Source organism: Rana temporaria, chromosome 5 (genome assembly GCF_905171775.1).
Source record: "Rana temporaria chromosome 5, aRanTem1.1, whole genome shotgun sequence".
NCBI lineage: Eukaryota > Metazoa > Chordata > Amphibia > Anura > Ranidae > Rana > Rana temporaria.
Genome location: NC_053493.1, coordinates 172,715,250 through 172,735,305, shown reverse-complemented (window position 1 = coordinate 172,735,305; position 20,056 = coordinate 172,715,250). Strand labels below are relative to the sequence as shown.

General features: G+C 44.5%; 1 protein-coding gene across 1 annotated transcript in view; it reads right to left on the bottom strand.

The window, feature by feature from the left end:
- Window positions 1–20,056, bottom strand: part of PDIA4 (protein disulfide isomerase family A member 4) — a 136,435-nt gene that overhangs the window by 45,117 nt on the left and 71,262 nt on the right. Inside the window, exon 7 of the mRNA XM_040353395.1 lies at window positions 13,474–13,625. Coding sequence (XP_040209329.1) covers window positions 13,474–13,625 — 152 coding nt within the window. The remainder of the gene's footprint in view (window positions 1–13,473; window positions 13,626–20,056) is intronic.

Below are 20,056 nucleotides of genomic sequence, written 5' to 3'. Positions count from 1 at the left end.
AAAATACAAAACGTTGTCACTAAATGATATATTTCTCACACATGCCACGGTTATATGTGGAATTGCACCCCAAAATACATTCTGCTGCTTCTCCTGAGTACGGGGATACCACATGTGTGGGACTTTTTGGGAGCCTAGCCGCGTACGGGGCCCCGAAAACCAAGCACTGCCTTCAAGATTTGTGCGAGTGAAATCAAAAATTTATGTCCTTAGAAATCTTGAAGGCGGTGCTTGGTTTTCGGGGTCTCATACGCGGCTAGGCTCCCAAAAAGTCCCACACATGTGGTATCCCCGTACTCAGGAGAAGTAGCAGAATGTATTTTGGGGTGCAATTCCACATATAACCATGGCATGTGTGAGAAATATATCATTTAGTGACAATGTTTTGTACATTTTTTTATTTTAATTTTTTTTGGTCATGATTCAATCACTTGGGGCAAAAAAATTAAATATTCCATGGACTCAACATGCTACATGCAACATGTCTACTTTCCAAAATGGGGTCATTTGGGGTTTTTTTGTGCTATTTTGGCATTTTATGGCCTTCGAAACTGTGATAGGTAGTGAGGAGTGAAATCAAAAATTTGCGCCCTTAGAAATGCTGAAGGCGGTGCTTGGTTTTCGGGGGCCCGTACGCGGCTAGGCTCCCAAAAAGTCCCAAACATGTGGTATCCCCGTACTCAGGAGAAGCAGCAGAATGTATTTTAGGGTGCAACTCCACATATAACCATGGCATGTGTGAGCAATATATCATTTAGTGACACATTTTTCTTTTTTTTTTTCTCATTATTCAATCACTTTGGACAAAAAAAAAAAAAATCAATGGACTCAACATGCCTCTCAGCAGTTTCCTTGGGGTGTCTTCTTTCCAAAATGGGGTCATTTGGGTTTTTTTTGTGCTATTTTGGCATTTTATGGCCTTCGAAACTGTGATAGGTAGTGAGGAGTGAAATCAAAAATTTACACCCTTAGAAAGCCTGAAGGCGGTGATTGGTTTTTGGGGTCCCGTACGCGGCTAGGCTCCCAAAAAGTCTCACACATGTGGTATCCCCGTACTCAGGAGAAGCAGCAGAATGCATTTTGGGGTGTAATTCCACATATGCCCATGGCATGTTTGAGCAATATATCATTTAGTGACAACTTTGCGCAAAAAAAAATATATATATATATATTTATATTTCCCGCAACTTGGGTCAAAATCTAAAATATTCCATGGACTTAAGATGCCTCTCAGCAAATAGCTTGGGGTGTCTACTTTCCAAAATGGGGTCATTTGGGGGGGTTTTCAATTGTCCTGGCATTTTATGCACAACAATTAGAAGCTTATGTCACACATCACCCACTCTTCTAACCACTTGAAGAAAAAGCCCTTTCTGACACTGTTTGTTTACATAAAAACATATTTTTTTGCAAGAAAGTAAAGTTGAACCCCCAAACATTATATATTTTTTTAAAGCAAAGGCCCTACAGATTAAAATGGTAGGTGTTGCAAAAAAAATTTCCACACAGTATTTGCGCAGCGTTTTTTCAAACGCATTTTTTGGGGAAAAAATACACTTTTTTTTATTTTAAAGCACTAAAACACACTATATTGCCCAAATTATTGATGAAATAAAAATTATGATCTTAGGCCGAGTACATGGATACCAAACACGACATACTTTAAAATTGCGCACAAACGCGCAGTGGCGACAAACTACATACATTTTTAAAAGCCTTTAAAAGCCTTTACAGGTTACCACATTAGATTTACAGAGTAGGTCTACTGCTAAAATGACTGCCCTCGATCTGCCCTTCGCGGTGATACCTCACATGCATGGTGCAATTGCTGTTTACATATGACTCCAGACCGACGCTTGCGTTCGTCTTTGCGCAAGAGCAGGGGGGGACAGGGATGCTTTTTTTTATTTTTTTATTTTTTTATATATTTATTTCGCTTTTTTTATTTTATTTGTTAACTGTTCCTTCCATTTATTTATTTTTTTACCATTTTTATTGTTATCTCAGGGAATGTAAATATCCCTTATGATAGCAATAGTTAGTGACAGGTACTCTTTTTTTTTTTTTAAATGGGGTCTATTAGACCCTAGATCTTTCCTCTGCCCTCAAAGCATCTGACCACACCAAGATCGGTGTGATAAAATGCTTTCCCATATTCTCAATGGCGCCGTTTATATCTGGGGGGGGGGGGACATTCCCTCCCACTGAATGTAAAAGCAGTCTAGAGGCTAATTAGCCGCTAGGACTGCTTTTACATGAAAGCCGACCGCTGGCTGAAAAGAATGATACCAAGATGATGCCTAAACCCGCAGGCATCATTCTGGTATAACCATTCAAAGTCCTGCAACATACCAGTACGTTGATGGTTCTTGTTGGACATGTATTGTAATCTTTTTTTTTTTCATGCAGTCTGTTGGCTGAACAAAAAAAAGATTGATCGGTGGGTATGCCCACCATTAGAATACCTCCCTTCATCCACCCACTTCTAATGATGGGCATACATGCACCATTTATATATGCCGAAGCATGGGGGCATCCTCCCGCAAAAAAGTTATGCCGCGTACGGTCGGACTTTTCTATGCCGCGTACACACGGTCGGACTTTTCTATGCCGTGTACACATGGTCAGACTTTTCCACAGGAAAGCCTCCGTAGGAATGTCAACCCTATGTACGCGGCATTAGGAGCAAAATCGCTCCTCCGCCCCTAATGCCCCCATGCTCCGGCATATATGCTCTTTTTTGAACTGTAGTGGTGAAATCACCTCCTACAGCATTGGAGTCGCGGCTTTATATATCGTGGGAGCAAACGCTGTTGCTGTCACGCTAAATAAATCCGCACTGCAACTGAATGGCGTACCTGCTAAGCAAATGATGGTTAACATTAAAACAAAGTAACATTCCAGTATAACAGTAAGATCATACCATACCTGCAAAGCAAATACCTATAAAAAAACATAGTAAAAAATAAAACATTTTTTAACGCAACCTGTGCCTAAAATATATATATATGCCAAAGCATGGGGGCATCCTCCCGCAAAAAAGTTATGCCGCGTACGGTCGGACTTTTCTATGCCGCGTACACACGGTCGGACTTTTCTATGCCGTGTACACATGGTCAGACTTTTCCACGGGAAAGCCTCCGTAGGAATGTCAACCGTATGTACGCGGCATTAGGAGCAAAATCGCTCCTCCGCCCCTGCTGCCCGCATGCTTCGGCATATATGCTCTTTTTTTTAACTGTGGTGGTGAAATCACCTCCTACAGCACTGGAGTCGCGGCTTTATATATCGTGGGAGCAAACGCTGTTGCTGTCAAGATAAATAAGTCCGCGCAACAGCTGAATGGCGTACCTGAAAACAGTAAAATAAATTACATACCTGAAAAGCAAGCATGAAAAAACATAACAACAATAAAACTTTGCAGAATAGAATACAGTAAAAAAGAGCAGAACAATAGAGAGAGAATAGAGAGGGAGAGAACAATAAAACGACAACTATTTTTGGTTTTTTTATTTTATATTTTTTTGTGTGTTTTTATTTTTTACTTTTTTTTTTTTAACACTTTTTTTTGTAACTGTGAACTGTAACTTCAACTTTTCGGTTCCAGGTTTGGGTCTCTCAAAATGCGATGGCATCTTGGGAGACCCTGTGTGAGTGTGCCTAGCCTGTGAAATGTTTCACCCTACACTAATAATTAACGTGTGTGTGGAAGCGTTCAAAACATTCACCAATACAAAGACCAGGATTGCCAGGACATTTGGGACAAAAATAACGGGTGTCACGCCTAAATCCGCGCTTGGTACAGACACGACATTTTCTTTGGGGGGCTCGTTGGGTAGGGGTACTCGGGAGGACATAAGAAAAATGCCTCTCATGCAGTCGGCTTACTGCATTTGGTAGGAGATGGTGAGGTACAATACCGCCTGGATACAGGAGTTCTGTGATGATATCCCTCTGGAATTGAAGGAAGGATTCATTCCGTCCTGAAGCTCTGTATACGACATGAGCATTCAGTAGAGCCAATTGAAATAAATGTAGAGACACTTTTTTGTACCAGCGTCTCGTCTTACGGGCAATATGATACGGCGCCATCAACTGGTCGTTGAGGTCCACCCCTCCCATATTAAGGTTATATTCGTGGACACAGAGGGGTTTCTCCACAACACCAGTCGCCGTACGAATTTGGACTGTCGTGTCTGCGTGAAGGGTGGTAAGAACGAAAACATTCCTATTGTCCCGCCACTTCACAGCGAGCAAATTTTTACATCTGCAGCAGGCTCTCGCCCCCGGCCTAACACGGGCATCTACAAGCCGCTGGGGGAAGCCCCGGCGATTAGGTCGCACGGTGCCACATGCTCCAATCTGTTGATCAAATAAGTGGCTAAAAAGTGGCACGCTGCTGTAAAAATTGTCCACATACAAATGGTACCCCTTTCCGAATAAGGGTGACACCAAGTCCCAAACAATCTTGCCAGCGCTCCCCATGTAATCTGGGCATCCTTCCGGCTCTACCTGACTATCTTTTCCCTCGTAAACCCTAAAGCTCCATGTGTAGCCTGTGGCCCTGTCACAGAGCTTATAGAGCTTGACCCCGTATCTGGCACGCTTGCTGGGAAGGAACTGTTTGAAAGACAAGCGGCCAGCAAATTTAATCAGGGACTCATCAACGCATACAACCTGCTGGGGATTAAACAAGGCTGCAAAACGTTCGTTGAAATGGTTTACGAGGGGCCGAATTTTGTAGAGCCGGTCAAATTCAGGGTCTCCACGTGGACGACAAAGTGCATTGTCACTGAAATGCAGGAACCGCAGGATCGCCTCGTATCGTCTCCTGGCCATGTGAGCAGAGAAAATGTACATATGGTCAATGGGATGTGTGGACCAATACATCCGCAATGACGGAAATTTGTGTATGCCCATGTTGAGGGTAAGGCCCAGAAAGGTCTTAAATTCGGAAACCTCGAGAGGTTTCCATTCTTTGGCAAGGCGAGACTGGGGGTTAGCGGCGATGTAAGTACCAGCATATAAATTAGTCTGGTCCACAATAGATCTATAGAGATCTTCCGTGAAATACAGCGAATAAAAATCAAGTGACATAAAGTTCGCTGTATCCACCTGAATACCGGGTTGGCCAGTGAATGGGGGAAGTACAGGTGCTGTAGAAGTGGTGGGGACCCAATCAGGATAGGCAAATTCTACAGGAAGGGCACTATGGGCACGACGGGCCTGTCTCTGTCTTTTTCTTGGTGGCAGCGGGACACTACTTGTGCTTGCCACATCGCCAGCTTCAACTGCACTTATGGGACTCGCCACGTCACCAAGTGTTACTGCAGTGCTGGATAAACGACCAGGGTGTACTAGGCCGCTGGTGCTTGCCAATTCACCAGAAGGAATAGCGGCGCTAGTACTGGATCTCTGCTCCATACGAGGGTCCTGCGGTTCTTGCTGCTCAACAACATCAGAATGGGATCGGGTACGCCTGGCCTTAGCAGGGACCTCAACTTCGTCGTGCGAGCTATCTGACATGGAGCCGCTGTCGTAAATGGGTTCATATTCTGAGCCAGAATCTGTCAGATGCGTGACCTCCTCCTCTTCACTATCTGACATGCACATGAACTCCAAGGCCTGCTTATCATTGTACCTTCGGTTTGCCATTTTGGACTCTAAATTTAGTGGTACAATGGTAAGGATTCACAGGTAAAAAAAGCACCTGACTATAGAAAAGCAAATGTAGAAAACGCTTCAAAAAAAACTGTAAGCGATCGCAGGGATCAGGCCTGTCTCTGCGAACGCTGCAGTTATGTGTCTTGTGTTTTGTAAGTGACAGTGATCGATCGATACTGCACTTGGGTGGGTTGGGCTGGGCAGAGGGGGGAAAACGCAGGTGCTAGCGGGTATCTGGGCTGATTCCGCTAACAATGCGTTTTTGGGTACCCTAAACTGCTGGGTACGCTAGTATAGATCTGATCAGATCAGGTATCGATCCGTTCAGATCCTATACCACTAAGGGGGGTGTATGCTTAGCGAGTGGGTGTAAGCGGTACTGGCTCTAACCTAACGCTGCCTGGGGTGACGCAGACCCTGACTGGCGCTAAAATTAAATTTATATCACCCGCCGGGTGATCAGGGGGTTAAACCTATTGGGTTATATACGGCGGGTGCTCTGATGCTATAAACAGCAAACTAACCAACCAGCGTCAACCGTAACACTTATACGGTGATCACTGGTGAAAGGGTTAACTAGGGGGCAATCAGGGGGTTAAAACCTTTATTCGGTAATATATGGGGGTACCTAACGCTTTCTAAAAACCTGGTGGCGAACCTAAAATAACTAAATAACTAACTGGCTAACCACGTCACCAGTGACACTTATACAGTGATCAGTGGTGAAAGGGTTAACTCTAGGGGCAATCAGGGGTTAAACCCTTTATTTATGGGGGTACCTAACGCTATATAAACCTGGCGGCGAACCTCAAAAAAAACTAACTGCCTAGCGGCAACAGTGACACTAATACAGCGATCAGAAACCGATCGCTTAGTGACACTGGCAATAGGGGTGAAAGGGTTAACTCTAGGGGCAATCAGGGGTTAAAACCTTTATTTATGGGGGTACCTAACGCTATATAAACCTGGCGGCGAACCTCAAAAAAAACTAACTGCCTAGCGGCAACAGTGACACTAATACAGCGATCAGAAACCGATCGCTTAGTGACACTGGCAATAGGGGTGAAAGGGTTAACTCTAGGGGCAATCAGGGGTTAAAACCTTTATTTATGGGGGTACCTAACGCTATATAAACCTGGCGGCGAACCTCAAAAAAAACTAACTGCCTAGCGGCAACAGTGACACTAATACAGCGATCAGAAACCGATCGCTTAGTGACACTGGCAATAGGGGTGAAAGGGTTAACTTTAGGGGCAATCAGGGGTTAAACCTTTATTGGGGGGGGGGTAGGGGGCTACCCTGGACCTAAAGGGGCCTAAACCTAACTGCCCTGACACTTTTTTCTGTCACACTGACACTAAAAGCAGTGATCAGAAAATAAATGATCACTGCAATCAGTGACACTGTGACAGGGGGTGATCTGGGGGTGCTGGGGGGGTGATCGGGGGGGGTTATGTGCCTATGTGTGCTGTGTCAGTGTGCTGTTGGTGCAACTCACAGTACTGACGTCTTCTCTCCTCTGGAATCAGACGAAAAGACCGCCAGAGGGGAGAAAACGTCACTTCCTCCCTGCCTGTGTTTACAGTTACACAGGCAGGGAGGGCTCTGCTGCAATCTCATTCGCCGAGGGAGATCGAGAGGGGACGGCTGGAAACCAATAGCCGCCCCCTCCTCCCGGACCTCCCGTACACCGTTCCCGGCCGCCGCATGTACCGGAGGGGGTCCCGATCGGACCCCCGAACCGAGGTAAGGCGGGGACGTACCTATACGCCCATGTGCCTGTACGTGCCATATTGTGGACGTATATGTACATGCGGTGGTCGGGAACTGGTTAAAACCCCTTCTGGTAAATTTTAGGATGTTCCACTCTTTTTTTGTTCTCCTTTCTTTCCCTTTTATCTCTCTATCTTAATTTATTTTTTACCCCCCCCCCCCAGCCCTTCTCTGTAACTGTCTTTCCTTTTCTTTCTCTTATTTTTTCTCTCCCTCTCCCTTCCATGTATTCTCTATTTTTGCCTTCTCTTACTCGTTGGGGGGAGTTGGGATGAGTGGCAGTGCTGGCGGGGAGTTCTGATCAACCAACTTGGGTGCTCTTGATCAAGATCACCTGCTGACCTGAGAACTGTAGTAGGGACTTTAAATGGCAACTCTAATCACAGGTAGTGTTACCCACATTGTCTCCAGCTCTGTAGTGTCTCGCAGCAGTGACCCCTATGCTAAAATCAGAAGATAGGGTCTCCTCCAGCCCCTCATACTTCACATCTCTCACCAGTCAGCTGACCTCTAGTCTCTGCCTGCCCCACAGCCATGTAGTGAACTGAATGGGCGGCCACAGGCTCCAGGAACTGCCCTGCTGGGCATCTGCGAAAAGGCTGTGAGTGCTGCGGGGCTTCAGGAACAGACCAGGATTTGGTGACGCCTAGCAAATTGTCATTTGACCCCCAAGGGGGTCCCGACCCCCAGGTTGAGAACCACTGCCCTAGACGTCCCGTCTCCGCATTTAGAGGGGTTAATTACTACAGGTTGACAAGTTCCCCTCACCTGTTATTCCTATCACATAGTATCATCAATAGACTTTTTACACAAACACATTCCTTTACTAAACATAATTGACATGCCAATTACCTACCCCTGAAAGAAGATATCTGACCTTTAGACTGCTAACTCACAACACATAACTATCATCAATAGCATCTTCACACAAACAGTGTTATTAGCATACATAATTGGAGCAGACCCAATTAACACCTCAAAGGCATGTTTCCCCCCATTGAATGAAAACACTTCATTTGGAATCCGACTTTAACAACTTGCAATATCTCAAGATATCCTGCAATATATGAATTATTAATGTCCCATCCGAGATGTCGGTTCTTCGTCACCCTATGCCCAAAAGGGGCACAGGGTGAACCTAGACCCAAGAGTTATTAGTGACGCTGGCACAGGAGTACCCCTCATCCTTCCAAAGTCTCTGGGTGTCATGGGGCATTCCGTTACACTTTATAATACGCAAGTGAATGATTATGGTACATGTATATACATCACATATAAAGAAAACTTTTTGTTGTATAAATTTAATAATGTTCTAAATGCATGTAATTAACTTTATGTATTTTTTTTTTCCCCCCCAAAAAATGTTTATTACTCTTCAGCAGTTACAATCAAGACAAACGGCCCAATGGCCAACTTAGTAGTGCCAACATACCCATAGTGCGTGTATATGCGGGCGCAGCCGGTACATGGAGCACAGCAGGTATAAATATAAGCATCTAAGAGCTGCATTACAGTATCCGCAGGCAGTAACCATCCTAACAAGCAACAACAAGCTGTCATTAAATCCTGCAAGTGCGGGTCGCGGCCGGAAGAGAAGATAAGCCTCGTGCGCCGTTGCCGCAGTAGATCCGATGCAATGGATAGCATAACCAGGGGGAGAGAAAGAAGTATGTCCCCCAAAAGGCACCCGGGCCCTACGGGGGCAGTGGGGCATAACTAGCAACAGGGGTCTACCTGCTTGCATAATGGTTGCCTAGGCAGGTCGCACTAGCCACTTCCTAGCTCTAATGTCAGTACCATTCAGCACCAAAACTTCCCCGTGAGCAGGAAAGGACACAAACGAACTTAAAACAAAAAAAAAAAAAGTTAAAAAAAAAATAAGGGGGGGGGGGGTGAGGGGAGCAGACATTGGGGGGGGGGGGGGTAAGGGGAGCAGACATTGGGGGGGGGGGAATGGAGGGGACAGGCAGTCCGCCACAGCTCGGCAGAGGACTGGAAGGTGGGGTCTCCAGGTCAGAGTCATCAGGGTCTAGCAGTCGTGTAATCGTCAGTCGAGGCGAAGTGTATCCAACAGGCCCACGTCTTATTGAATCGTGCAGGATTGTCATTGAATGAATGAAAAACGTATAAAGCGCGGCGCATGTGAACTGAATCGCTTGTGGGCGCTAGTTGTTCGTGTCTCATGACATCAAAGAGCAGAGTTTTGATCGGTCTTCTGAAAGTCAGGTGGTTTTCCTCCAACCGAATGCTGGTTGGTAAAGCGTTCCATAGTCTAGGACCCTGAAAAGCAAACCTTCTTTCTCCTTTGGACTTGTATTTGGTTTTTGGTACCCTGACCAGATTTTGGTCGGTGGATCGCAGAACGCGATTCCAATAGTGAGGTTCTATCTTGTTGCAAAGATATTGCAGAGCCTTCCCATGGATGCACTTATGTGTCAGGCAGAGTGCTTTAAATGCAATTCTGTATTTTACTGGCAGCCAGTGAAGGGTTCTCAACGAAGGTGAGATTGATTCCCATTTTTTTTCCCCAGTCACCAGTCTGGCGGCCGTATTCTGAACGACTTGCAGACGGGCGACTTGGGCGACTAAGTGGCAGATGAGGTTTAATGTAGATAAATGTAAAGTTATGCACTTGGGGGCTTAGAATATGCATGCATCATACATACTAGGGGGATCTGTAGTGGAGAAGGATCTGGGGGTTTTAGTTGATCATAAGTTCAATAATGGCATGCAATGCCAAGCTGCGGTTTCCAAAGCGAGCAAAGTCCTTTCTTGTATTAAGAGAGGTATGGACTCCAGAGACAGAGATATAATTTTGCCCCTGTACAAATCATTAGTAAGACCTCATCTGGAATATGCAGTTCAGTTTTGGGCACCAGTTCTCAAAAAAGACATCGGAGAACTGGAGAAAGTGCAGAGAAGGGCAACCAAACTGATAAGAGGCATGGAGGAGCTCAGCTATGAGGAAAGATTAGAGGAACTGAATTTATTCACTCTTGAGAAGAGGAGAATAAGGGGGGATATGATCAACATGTACAAATATATAAGAGGTCCATACAGTGAACTTGGTGTTGAGTTATTCACTTTACGGTCAACACTGAGGACAAGGGGGCACTCTTTACGTCTAGAGGAAAAGAGATTTCACCTCCAAATACGGAAAGGTTTTTTCACAGTAAGAGCTGTGAAAATGTGGAACAGACTCCCTCCAGAGGTGGTTCTGGCCAGCTCAGTAGATTGCTTTAAGAAAGGCCTGCATTCTTTCCTAAATGTACAGAATATAACTGAGTACTAAGATTTGTAGGTAAAGTTGATCCAGGGTAAATCCGATTGCCTCTCGGGGGGATCAGGAAGGAACTTTTTCCCCTGCTGTAGCAAATTGGATCATGCTCTGCTGGGGTTTTTTGCCTTCCTCTGGATCAACTGTGGGTATGGAGTTGGGTTTATAGGATTTTACTGTGTTTTTTATTTTGTTTTTTTATTTTTTGTGGTTGAACTGGATGGACTTGTGTCTTTTTTCAACCTGACTAACTATGTAACTATGTAACGGGAGATTTGGTACTTTGGGAGTCCGAGGTACAGGGCGTTAGCATAGTCCAGTCTGGAATTCACGATTGTTCCCACCACCACTGCTACGTCTTCTTTGGTGATAAATGGAATAAGTCTGCGTAGTAGGCGCAACAGATGGTGCGCTCCGCTGACTACTGACCCTATTTGTGCGTCCATTGTCATGAAGGTGTCGAAGATGACCCCGAGACTTTTGACTTTGGAGCTAGGGGTGATGATTTGGCCCAGAATGGGCGGCGGTGTCCAGGTTGTTGCCAGTTGACTCTTTCGGCTGGTGTGAAACATAAGGAGTTCTGTTTTTGAACTGTTGAGTTTAAGATAACTCTTAGTCATCCAGTTTTCTATCAAAGAGAGACATTTCTCTAAACTGGGATGATCCTTTTTGTTGCTGATGCGAAAATACAGTTGCGTATCGTCTGCATAAGAGTGATAGAGTAGTTCTTGGCTACTGATAATATCAAAGAGAGGGCGAAGATAGATGTTGAAAAGCACCGGTGACAGGGGGGATCCTTGGGGGACTCCACATGACACCGAGCGCTTTTCCGACGTGAAAGAATCCAATTTAACTGTTTGTGATCGGTTTTAAGAAAGGAAGAAAACCATGGTAAATCACCTTCTGCGACTTCTGCTACCTTGGCTAGTCGCATCAGTAACAGTTTGTGGTCTACCGTGTCAAAGGCTGCGCTTAGGTCCAGCAGAACCAGGAGACAAGATTCTCCTTCGTCTGCGGCCTCGAGGGCATCGTCCCATATTTTGAGTAAGGCCGTTTCTGTCCCGTGTCCGGGACGGAAGCCTGATTGTAATGGATCCAGTAGATTGTGGGTATCTAGATGCTGTTGCAGCTGTTGTACCACTACTTTCTCCATTATCTTGGAGAGAACATTTAGGCCTGTTATGGGACGGCGGTGAGTTGGGTCCTTGGGATCCAGGATAGGTTTTTTCAAGATGGGCTGGATTGTGCCCTCTTTCAACAGGGATGGCACTGTGCCTTCCTTAAATGACTGGTTTATAAGCTGTGTGATGGGTGGTGCCAGGATGTCGGCACATTCCTTCAGCAGTTTGGTGGGGATGATATCATTGGGCGATGTGCTGTTCCGCAAAGCACCAATGATATTTTTTGTGGTATCGATGGAGATCGGTTCCAGAGTGAACTTTGTTGATTGTAGAGCGTTTCTGTGGGTGTTTTGTGGTTGATTGACGGTGGGGTTGAGGGGGGTATTGTTTTGCATGATGCTTTCCCAGATTCTTTCAATTTTGTTGATGAAGAAATCCGATAGTTCATTACAGAACTCTTGGGTGTCTGAGTTGGGGACTTCAAGACATCCTGGATTCATGGCCTGGGTGACCATCTTGAAGAGTTCGCGGGGGCTGTTTAGGGCGCTGTTAATCGCCATAGAAAAATTATGTTTCTTGGCTTTGAAGATTTCTTTATGATATCGTGTTGTTATTGCCTTGTAGATGATCATTGGCTTGATGGATTAGATCCTCCATCTCCATCATCTTTTGAATTCGCTGGAACCAGTCAGCTATAGAAGGGGGTTGTGGGGAAAGCCATTTGATTGGGATGCACATCCGTGCAGCATTCACCATGTGCATAGCTAGCGATCGGTTAACTTTATGTATTCTTATGCTTAGATTAACTAATTGTCATTTTCTACACACCCCTGAAGAAGGTTATCCCGAAACGCGTCGGGTGAAAGGAGGTTCTATATACATTTACTTATATGGTGACAATCAATGGAACTGTATATTTTAATTCAATATTTCATTTTTTTGATAAATATGTACAATTGTGAATAAAACTATTTTTTTTTACTCTCAATATCCTGTATATTTTGGAATACTATTAGTGCCTTAGAAGTGAACCCCTTTTTTTTCTTTTCTCATATATACTGGATGTGGCACAAGCATACATTTGCCATTCACCCCCCTTTCTTTCAATACTGGAGCTAGCTGGCGCTCTGGACATTGGTCCTGGCTGACATTTTTACTAGATAACACGGGTACTAGCTGGCAGTTATCAGGACACTGGTCGGTCCTCGCTGACACTGGTACAAGCTCTGGATAAGGACATTTGTGTAAATGGAGGAATCAGTTTTTGGTTAGTATGTATGCCAGCAGAAGGAGAAAAACTAAACGCGTATACCCAGCTTTACAGTCGACCCGTGTGCAAAAGGAAAGGTAGAACCAACTGCATATTGCAGCCATTATTTACACTTTGTATTGCTCTGGGGGGGTGTCACAGAAATCACAGGGTAAAGGGCCAATTTCATGGGCTTATGTTTTTAAAAGCAACCTCCCACCTGTTAAGTAAGCTGTCTGTTTGAATACAACGAGCTGATAGCAAGTGGTAAGAGAGCTGGGAATCCCCATGACAACCACATCACAAATTGAATTTAAAGCTGTTGCCATGTCCAGTAACAGGGCTACATTTTATAATAATTTCAAAGATAACCAGTAAAAAAACCTTACCTTAATTTTAAGACTGTGCATTTTTGGTTCATATTTTGATTGAAATCGGTCAGGATGCATGACAACCATTTGTCCTGCTGAAACTTTAAGAAAGTTTGCAATGTCTGTGTTGAAAGTGTGGTATAACTTAAAGTCTTCTCTTAGAGCATTTGCTGAAATATACAAGGAATAACAATAGCGTAATAAGTTAAATATCTAGAGACAAAGATCCTGAAATTATATTTATATAAAATATACAGTACATTAGCCAAGTGTGCCATGAATACAATTTGGGAACAAGACAATGCTAATGACTGCTGTCCCTTTGTGCATATCAAATGTTTCATGGAAGATATTAAAAGCTGAACTGCAGAAAAACCACCAAATGCACAAGAAATACATGTATGGGAGGTTTACCTACCAAAGTATTTGGGTGATTAATAAATTAATCACCATTATTTCACCATTTGGCCTGGCGATCCTTTTGGGTTTAAGTTTTGATTTACATCACAATCTAAAAAACACCCACCAAAGAGGAGCCTTGCTTTATGTGAGCAGCCTCACCAGGGCCAGTGAGCAAGAATGGACAATTTGGACATGGGTGTTGCAAATATGAATGAGTGTACTTAAAATTTAAATGTAATTATTAGTCTATGTTGTGGAAACAGGAATGAGCAGACAGATATAGAACACAAATGTCTCCAAACATATCCTATAACAGGCTCAAACAACTCATAAACCTTGGGTTACAGGCTGGTACATTTACAGACACTAGCAGGTTTTTGAGAATACACCCCCTTTGCATTCCCCCTATAACCCTACCCCACTCGGTAGGTCCTTAATTTTGTAACAAGCAATAAAAGGAAAGGTGTCCTGTACCGTAATACCAGACACAACATTTACAAGTAAAAAATGCTTTCCTTAGTTGAACAGTACAGGACACAGGCGGAGTAATCAAACCCTGAGGTATCCAAAAAAAAAAAAAAAAGAAGAAGAAGATGATGGACAACAACTAGGCAAGAAGAAAATGTGCCAACACGCCATCAACAAGGTTCAACAGCCCCAACTTTAGAGTGCTGCTGCAAGAACTTTGCAGCAAAAAGCTGCACCCACAGAAGAGTGTGGCCGTCCAAAACCGAGAAAGAGGCTTGGAGTCCGAATGCCCCAGAAACAGCTACCAACCTGATCAAGAGACGGTGCATGTTTGTTCCAGGTCGACTAGCGCTGGAGCGGCCTCAAAATAAAATTGAGAGAATGAAATCTCCTCCAAAAAAAAAAAAAAGGCCTTGTAGGTTACTACAATTAAGGCCCAGAACTTCAATGAAAAATGTTCCCAACAAATGTAATTTTGACCTTGGCTCCCAAATGCAAGTCTTAAGACAGAACCTTGATTTTTGTAAAGAAAACCATTGATTGGGATGGATCCAGCATTAGCCCAAGTATTCCAGGGAGAGAAATGGCTGGGGAATAGATTTTTGAAAACTGATCACCCAACCGAATACCTGAAAATTGAGCTGAATTGTTCTATGGTAGATAGCTGGAAGCGAGAGGAGGGGGGGATGAGATGGGGTGTAATGGAAATGGGGTGTAATGGAAATGGTCTGCCAAGATCCACAATAGAAATGAAACAAGACTAGGGTGCATATATAGCGCAAAGAAACCTTGTGGAATAGAAGGCAGACTCATTATGTGAAGTAAAAGATATTTTTATTTTGACATCAATATCATTAAAATTAAATGTAGAATATCTCTCTCTCTCTCCTTAACAACGAAATGTATAATTCAACAGGTTTCGAATCCATCCTTTATATATATATATATATATATATATATATATATATATATATATATATATATATATATATATATATATATATATACACACACACACACACACACATATAAAAAAAAGTAGTGAAAAGCATGTCCCGCCCCCTGTTCGGACATGCCGCACCTTCTGCATTCCACCTGCTATGGAGGCAGGAAAAGGAAGCTGCAGCCAGGCACGCTTTGTTAAATCTCGCTGAACCCCAGTCAAAGCTCCTGTCACTAAATATTTTTTTTAGCTTACAGTCCTGTTTACACCTGCTTTTGCTTGGTGCTTTGATGAGGCTTCAAATTGAGCCTAACAATGACAGAAATCCAATCGCCCTGATGGTGATGGATTGCAACTGGCTTAAGTCACCAGGATGCTCGTTCCATCCACAGGGGTGGTGAGCGACGTCCATCTTGGGTCCCCACGTGGGGCGACCTCGCCCAATAGGGCGGGATGACAGCATGCGCCACATCACCGATAACTCGCGTTTCAAACTGGATCGGAGGAAGAGAGGCGGTGCATCCCCAGCCAAAACAATGACGACCGAGGAAACCACCCAGAATCCACGGAAGACATCAACGACCCTGCCAGATGCATAAGAAATACTTACAGAGAAAGGCACTGCAACAATAGCACAGCATTTAACATTACTGGGCAGATACATAAAAATACAAATATGAAACAGAACAAAACAAACATTACGTACAAAATTTCCAGAAGTAACAAGCATAAAATGATACCCTTAAATGTGAAGGCAAAAAAAAAAAAATATTGTAGACATAGGTTTTTACAAATTAAGTTGACATCCCTTGAGGTAAAGCCTTGCAGGAAGGGTTTGAAATGCATTGATGCTTGGTGGTGAGCTGGCTTTTAGGCCACTTTCACACTTAAAAGTCACGCAACTATGTTGCGACTTGAAGCATATGCCTGTTTAATGCGACATGAGGTCCACGGACCTCAAGATTAAAGTCAGACCAAAGTAGTGCAGGCATTACTTTGAAGTCGCTGCGACTTAAAGTCACACAGATATGAACGGTACTCATTGGAAATCATGGTATAACTTGTCATGGGACTTTGCAGTTCCAAATCGCAGGACAAGTTGCACAAGTGTGAAAGGGGCTGAAGTTAGAAATTCCATTCTAGTTCTCGCTGGAGCAAGATTTTATTAAAATGCCCCCCCCCCCCCCCACCCCGGATAGGGGTGTACACAATCTAATGCTAGGAATTTTACCCTGGGCATGGATTCACCATGCATCAGGGCAGTGTCTACCCAAGGGCTATTCCGCATTTAAAGTTTAGTCTTCCTGACGTAACAGCCAAACTCACATGACAGGATGTATACCATGAAGGGAGTTTTACAGTTTACATAGAGTCTAGGTTACAGAATTGCGCCGTTGGGTGGAGTTATGTTTGTCCGTGTGTCCATAAAAGTTGGCAGTAGTTACAATTCCCACATTGGAATGTTTCTATTGTTTTGCATCTATCGCCCGTTTATTTTTTGAATTCGCTGTGTACTAGCTGATCGCTTATAGATGGAGCCCTATGATGGCAGGGTGCTCGACACAAAAGGAGCCAATGTGGTGTCCATTGTTAAGAGATGACAGTACTTGCTGAAAATATGTTCATGCTGTCTAGAGTATTTTGTCACAATTCTAGTGACCTCATTGTTTTTTGGATTTCCGCTGCGCAAAGAGCAATGTAGTACGCGACTTGCTCTTTGCCCATTTGTATGCTCTCTTTAAAGCAGTTTTAGAATATCCTTGTTGTTAAAGTCAAGTTTTTAATGTTTGGGTCACTTTTTCAATTCGAGCCGTTGCGTCTTGCCACGATATATTGCCCATATGGGATAAAGACCGGTAAGGTTTTGGGAAGGAAGTTCAAAGCATATAATATCTGGTTTCCAGCAGTGGGTTTACAAAAAAAATGGATACCGCGTCATTCACCTTCTAAAAATATTGGAGAACCTCCACGTCACTGAGCAAACATTTTTGGTGGCCACTGACGTGGAGGCCCTCTACAGTTGAATTCCTCATAACAAGGAACTGCCAGCAATTCATCATGTTCTCTCTCAGAGGAGTCAACACAATTGCCAGCTCAAGGAGCCCCCTCATATGCCAATCTCTACCTGCGGTGCAGATAATTCTCCCCCCCCAACTCAGCATCAATGTCACATTATACTGCTACATTGGCAACATCTTCATGCTATGGGATGGGCCTGAGATTTCCTGAACTACATTAATAGCAACAATACATTGAATTTGAAATTCACCATGTCCTATAGCCAATCAAACATCACATTTTTGGATGTGCTTGTTCATAAGCATCAAAAAATAACCAATTTTTTCGCAAACCCACTGCTGGAAACATGATATGCTTCAAGCTTCCACCCCCAAACCCTTACTGCCCTCTATCACATATGGGTAATAAATCAGGACAAGACACAAAACTGCTCTAATAATATACACTTTGAAAGAGAGGCCCAAACATTAAAACCAGGACTTCTACAACGACGATATTCTAAAACTGCTCTTTAAAAAAAAAAAATAAAAGGAGCATACAAAAACAGGCAAAGATCAAGTCACGTACTGAATTGCTCTTTGCCCACAGGGAATCAAAAAACGAGGTCACTAGAATGGTGACCATATACTATAAAAAAGCATGAACAAGTGAGACACATTTTAAACAAATACTGGCATCGCTTAAAGGGTTTGTAAAGGAATTTTTTTTTTTTTTTAATCTTAATAGCTTCCTTTACCTTAATGCAGTGCTGTTTTCATGTCCTCATTGTTCGTTCTTGCTCTCAAGTTGCTGTAATTCTTCTCTGATCTCCACACTTCCTGGTTGTCTGTTTCCTGATTGTCTGTTTCCTGATGACCACAGTACTGGGAGCTTTCTCTCTGTGGTCACTAATCAAGGAGGTGCGATTACTGTGTGTCTAAAACCCCCACAGCACCAATCAGTTTTGTTTTCCAAACCATCACTGCCCTGTATTGGCTCTGTACATCACAGAACCAGGAAACATGCAAAAACTAAACTAGAAACTGCAGGTACATTATATGATTGATTTTTATCTATTTTTAAAAGGAATCAGTTTCATTTCAGCAAAAAAACAACTCCTTTAACCACTTCCATACAGGGCACTTATACACCCACCCAGACCAATATTTAGCTTTCAGTGCTGTTGCACTTTGAATGACAATTGGGTACAGTGCAGCACGACCGCGCAAACAACATTTTTATCATTTTGTACCCACAAATAGAGCTTTTTGGTGGTATTTGATCACCTCTGGGATTTTTATTTTCTGTTATAAAACATTGTAAATAAGTACGTTTTTCTCCTTCACTGATGGTACTGCACTGATAAGGCGGCACCGATGAGGTGGCACTGATGTGGTGGCATTGATGGGCACTAATATGCGGCACTGATGGGCGGCACGGATAGGCATCCATTATTTGTGTATCCCTGGTGGTCTAGGGTGGCATACCTTTGTTTTACAGTGGTCCAGTGGGCATCCTCAGGGGGGGCTGTGCTGATAATCAATCAGCACAAACCCCCCCCCCCCCACTGTCAGAGGAGCAGCCGATCGGCTCGGCTCTACTCGCGTCTGACCGATTACCGGCTTTTCCTGTTTACATCGTGATCAGCCGTGATTGGACACGGCTGATCACGTGGTAAAGAGTCTCCGTGAGAGACTCTTTACCTAGATCGGTGTTGCGGGGTGTCAAACTGACACCTTGCAACAACGATCGCCGCGATGCGCGCCCCCGGGGGCGCACAGCGGCTCAATATCCTGAGGACGTCATATGACGTCCACTCAGGATATTGAAACCACTTTGCCGACGTCAATCTGTCATTGGCGGGCGGCAAGTGGTTAAGGATGGACTCCTCATTGACTCTCTCCGCCCCCCCAAAAGGACGGCTTCTAAATTTAAACTCTTTTTCTCTGCCAAACATCCTCTAAACCAGGCGTCATCAACCCCCGGTCCGCGGCCCACTACCGGTAGTGGGCCGCGGACCTTCTGCAGCCGGGCCGCGGGTACGAGCAGACGACATGAGAGAGGCCGGCTGTAGAAAATGGCATTCCTTGGAGTAGATCGGGCATCACCACATGCGGCCCGCGGCACTCTGCCATTCGGATCACCTTTGTACCGCGATGTAGTAGACTTTTCTTCCTCCTGCTGTCGCTCTGTAATCCTCACAGAGCCGACAGTGGGAGGCGGAACAATTCTGGGTGGAGGGCAGAGCTGGCCGAGGTTATCAAACAGGCGATTAGCTGCTAGGACTGTCCTTCATCCTAGCAGCCAATCACCTGTTTGTTACCTCGGCCCTCCATCCAGAACTGTCCCGCCTCCCTCCCTGCAACTCCTCTCCTGTCCCTATCCAGACATGCTGTGCCTCCTTCCGATCTGTCTCTGTAAGGTAGGACAGTGAGGGGCGAAGTAAAGAGCCAACATCTGAATGTGGGAGGAGGATTCCGAGCCTCAGGATTGCAGTGATGTGGAGGGAGGGGATGAGGACTGGTGTGTGGGGGACTGAGGACTGTAATGTGGGGGAGCTGAGGACTGGAGTGTGGGGGGGCCTGAAGAAGTTAAATTGGGGTGACCAAGAACTGTCATGTGAGGGGGGCTGAGTATATTAAAGTGGAGGTTGGGAATGTAATGTGGGGGGTAGGCTGAGGACTGTGATGTGAGGGACTGAGGACTGTAATGTGTGGGGGGGGACTGAGGACTAATGTGCGTGGCAAGTGACATTCCGCATCTGGTGGCAGGCAGCGTGGCAAGTGACAC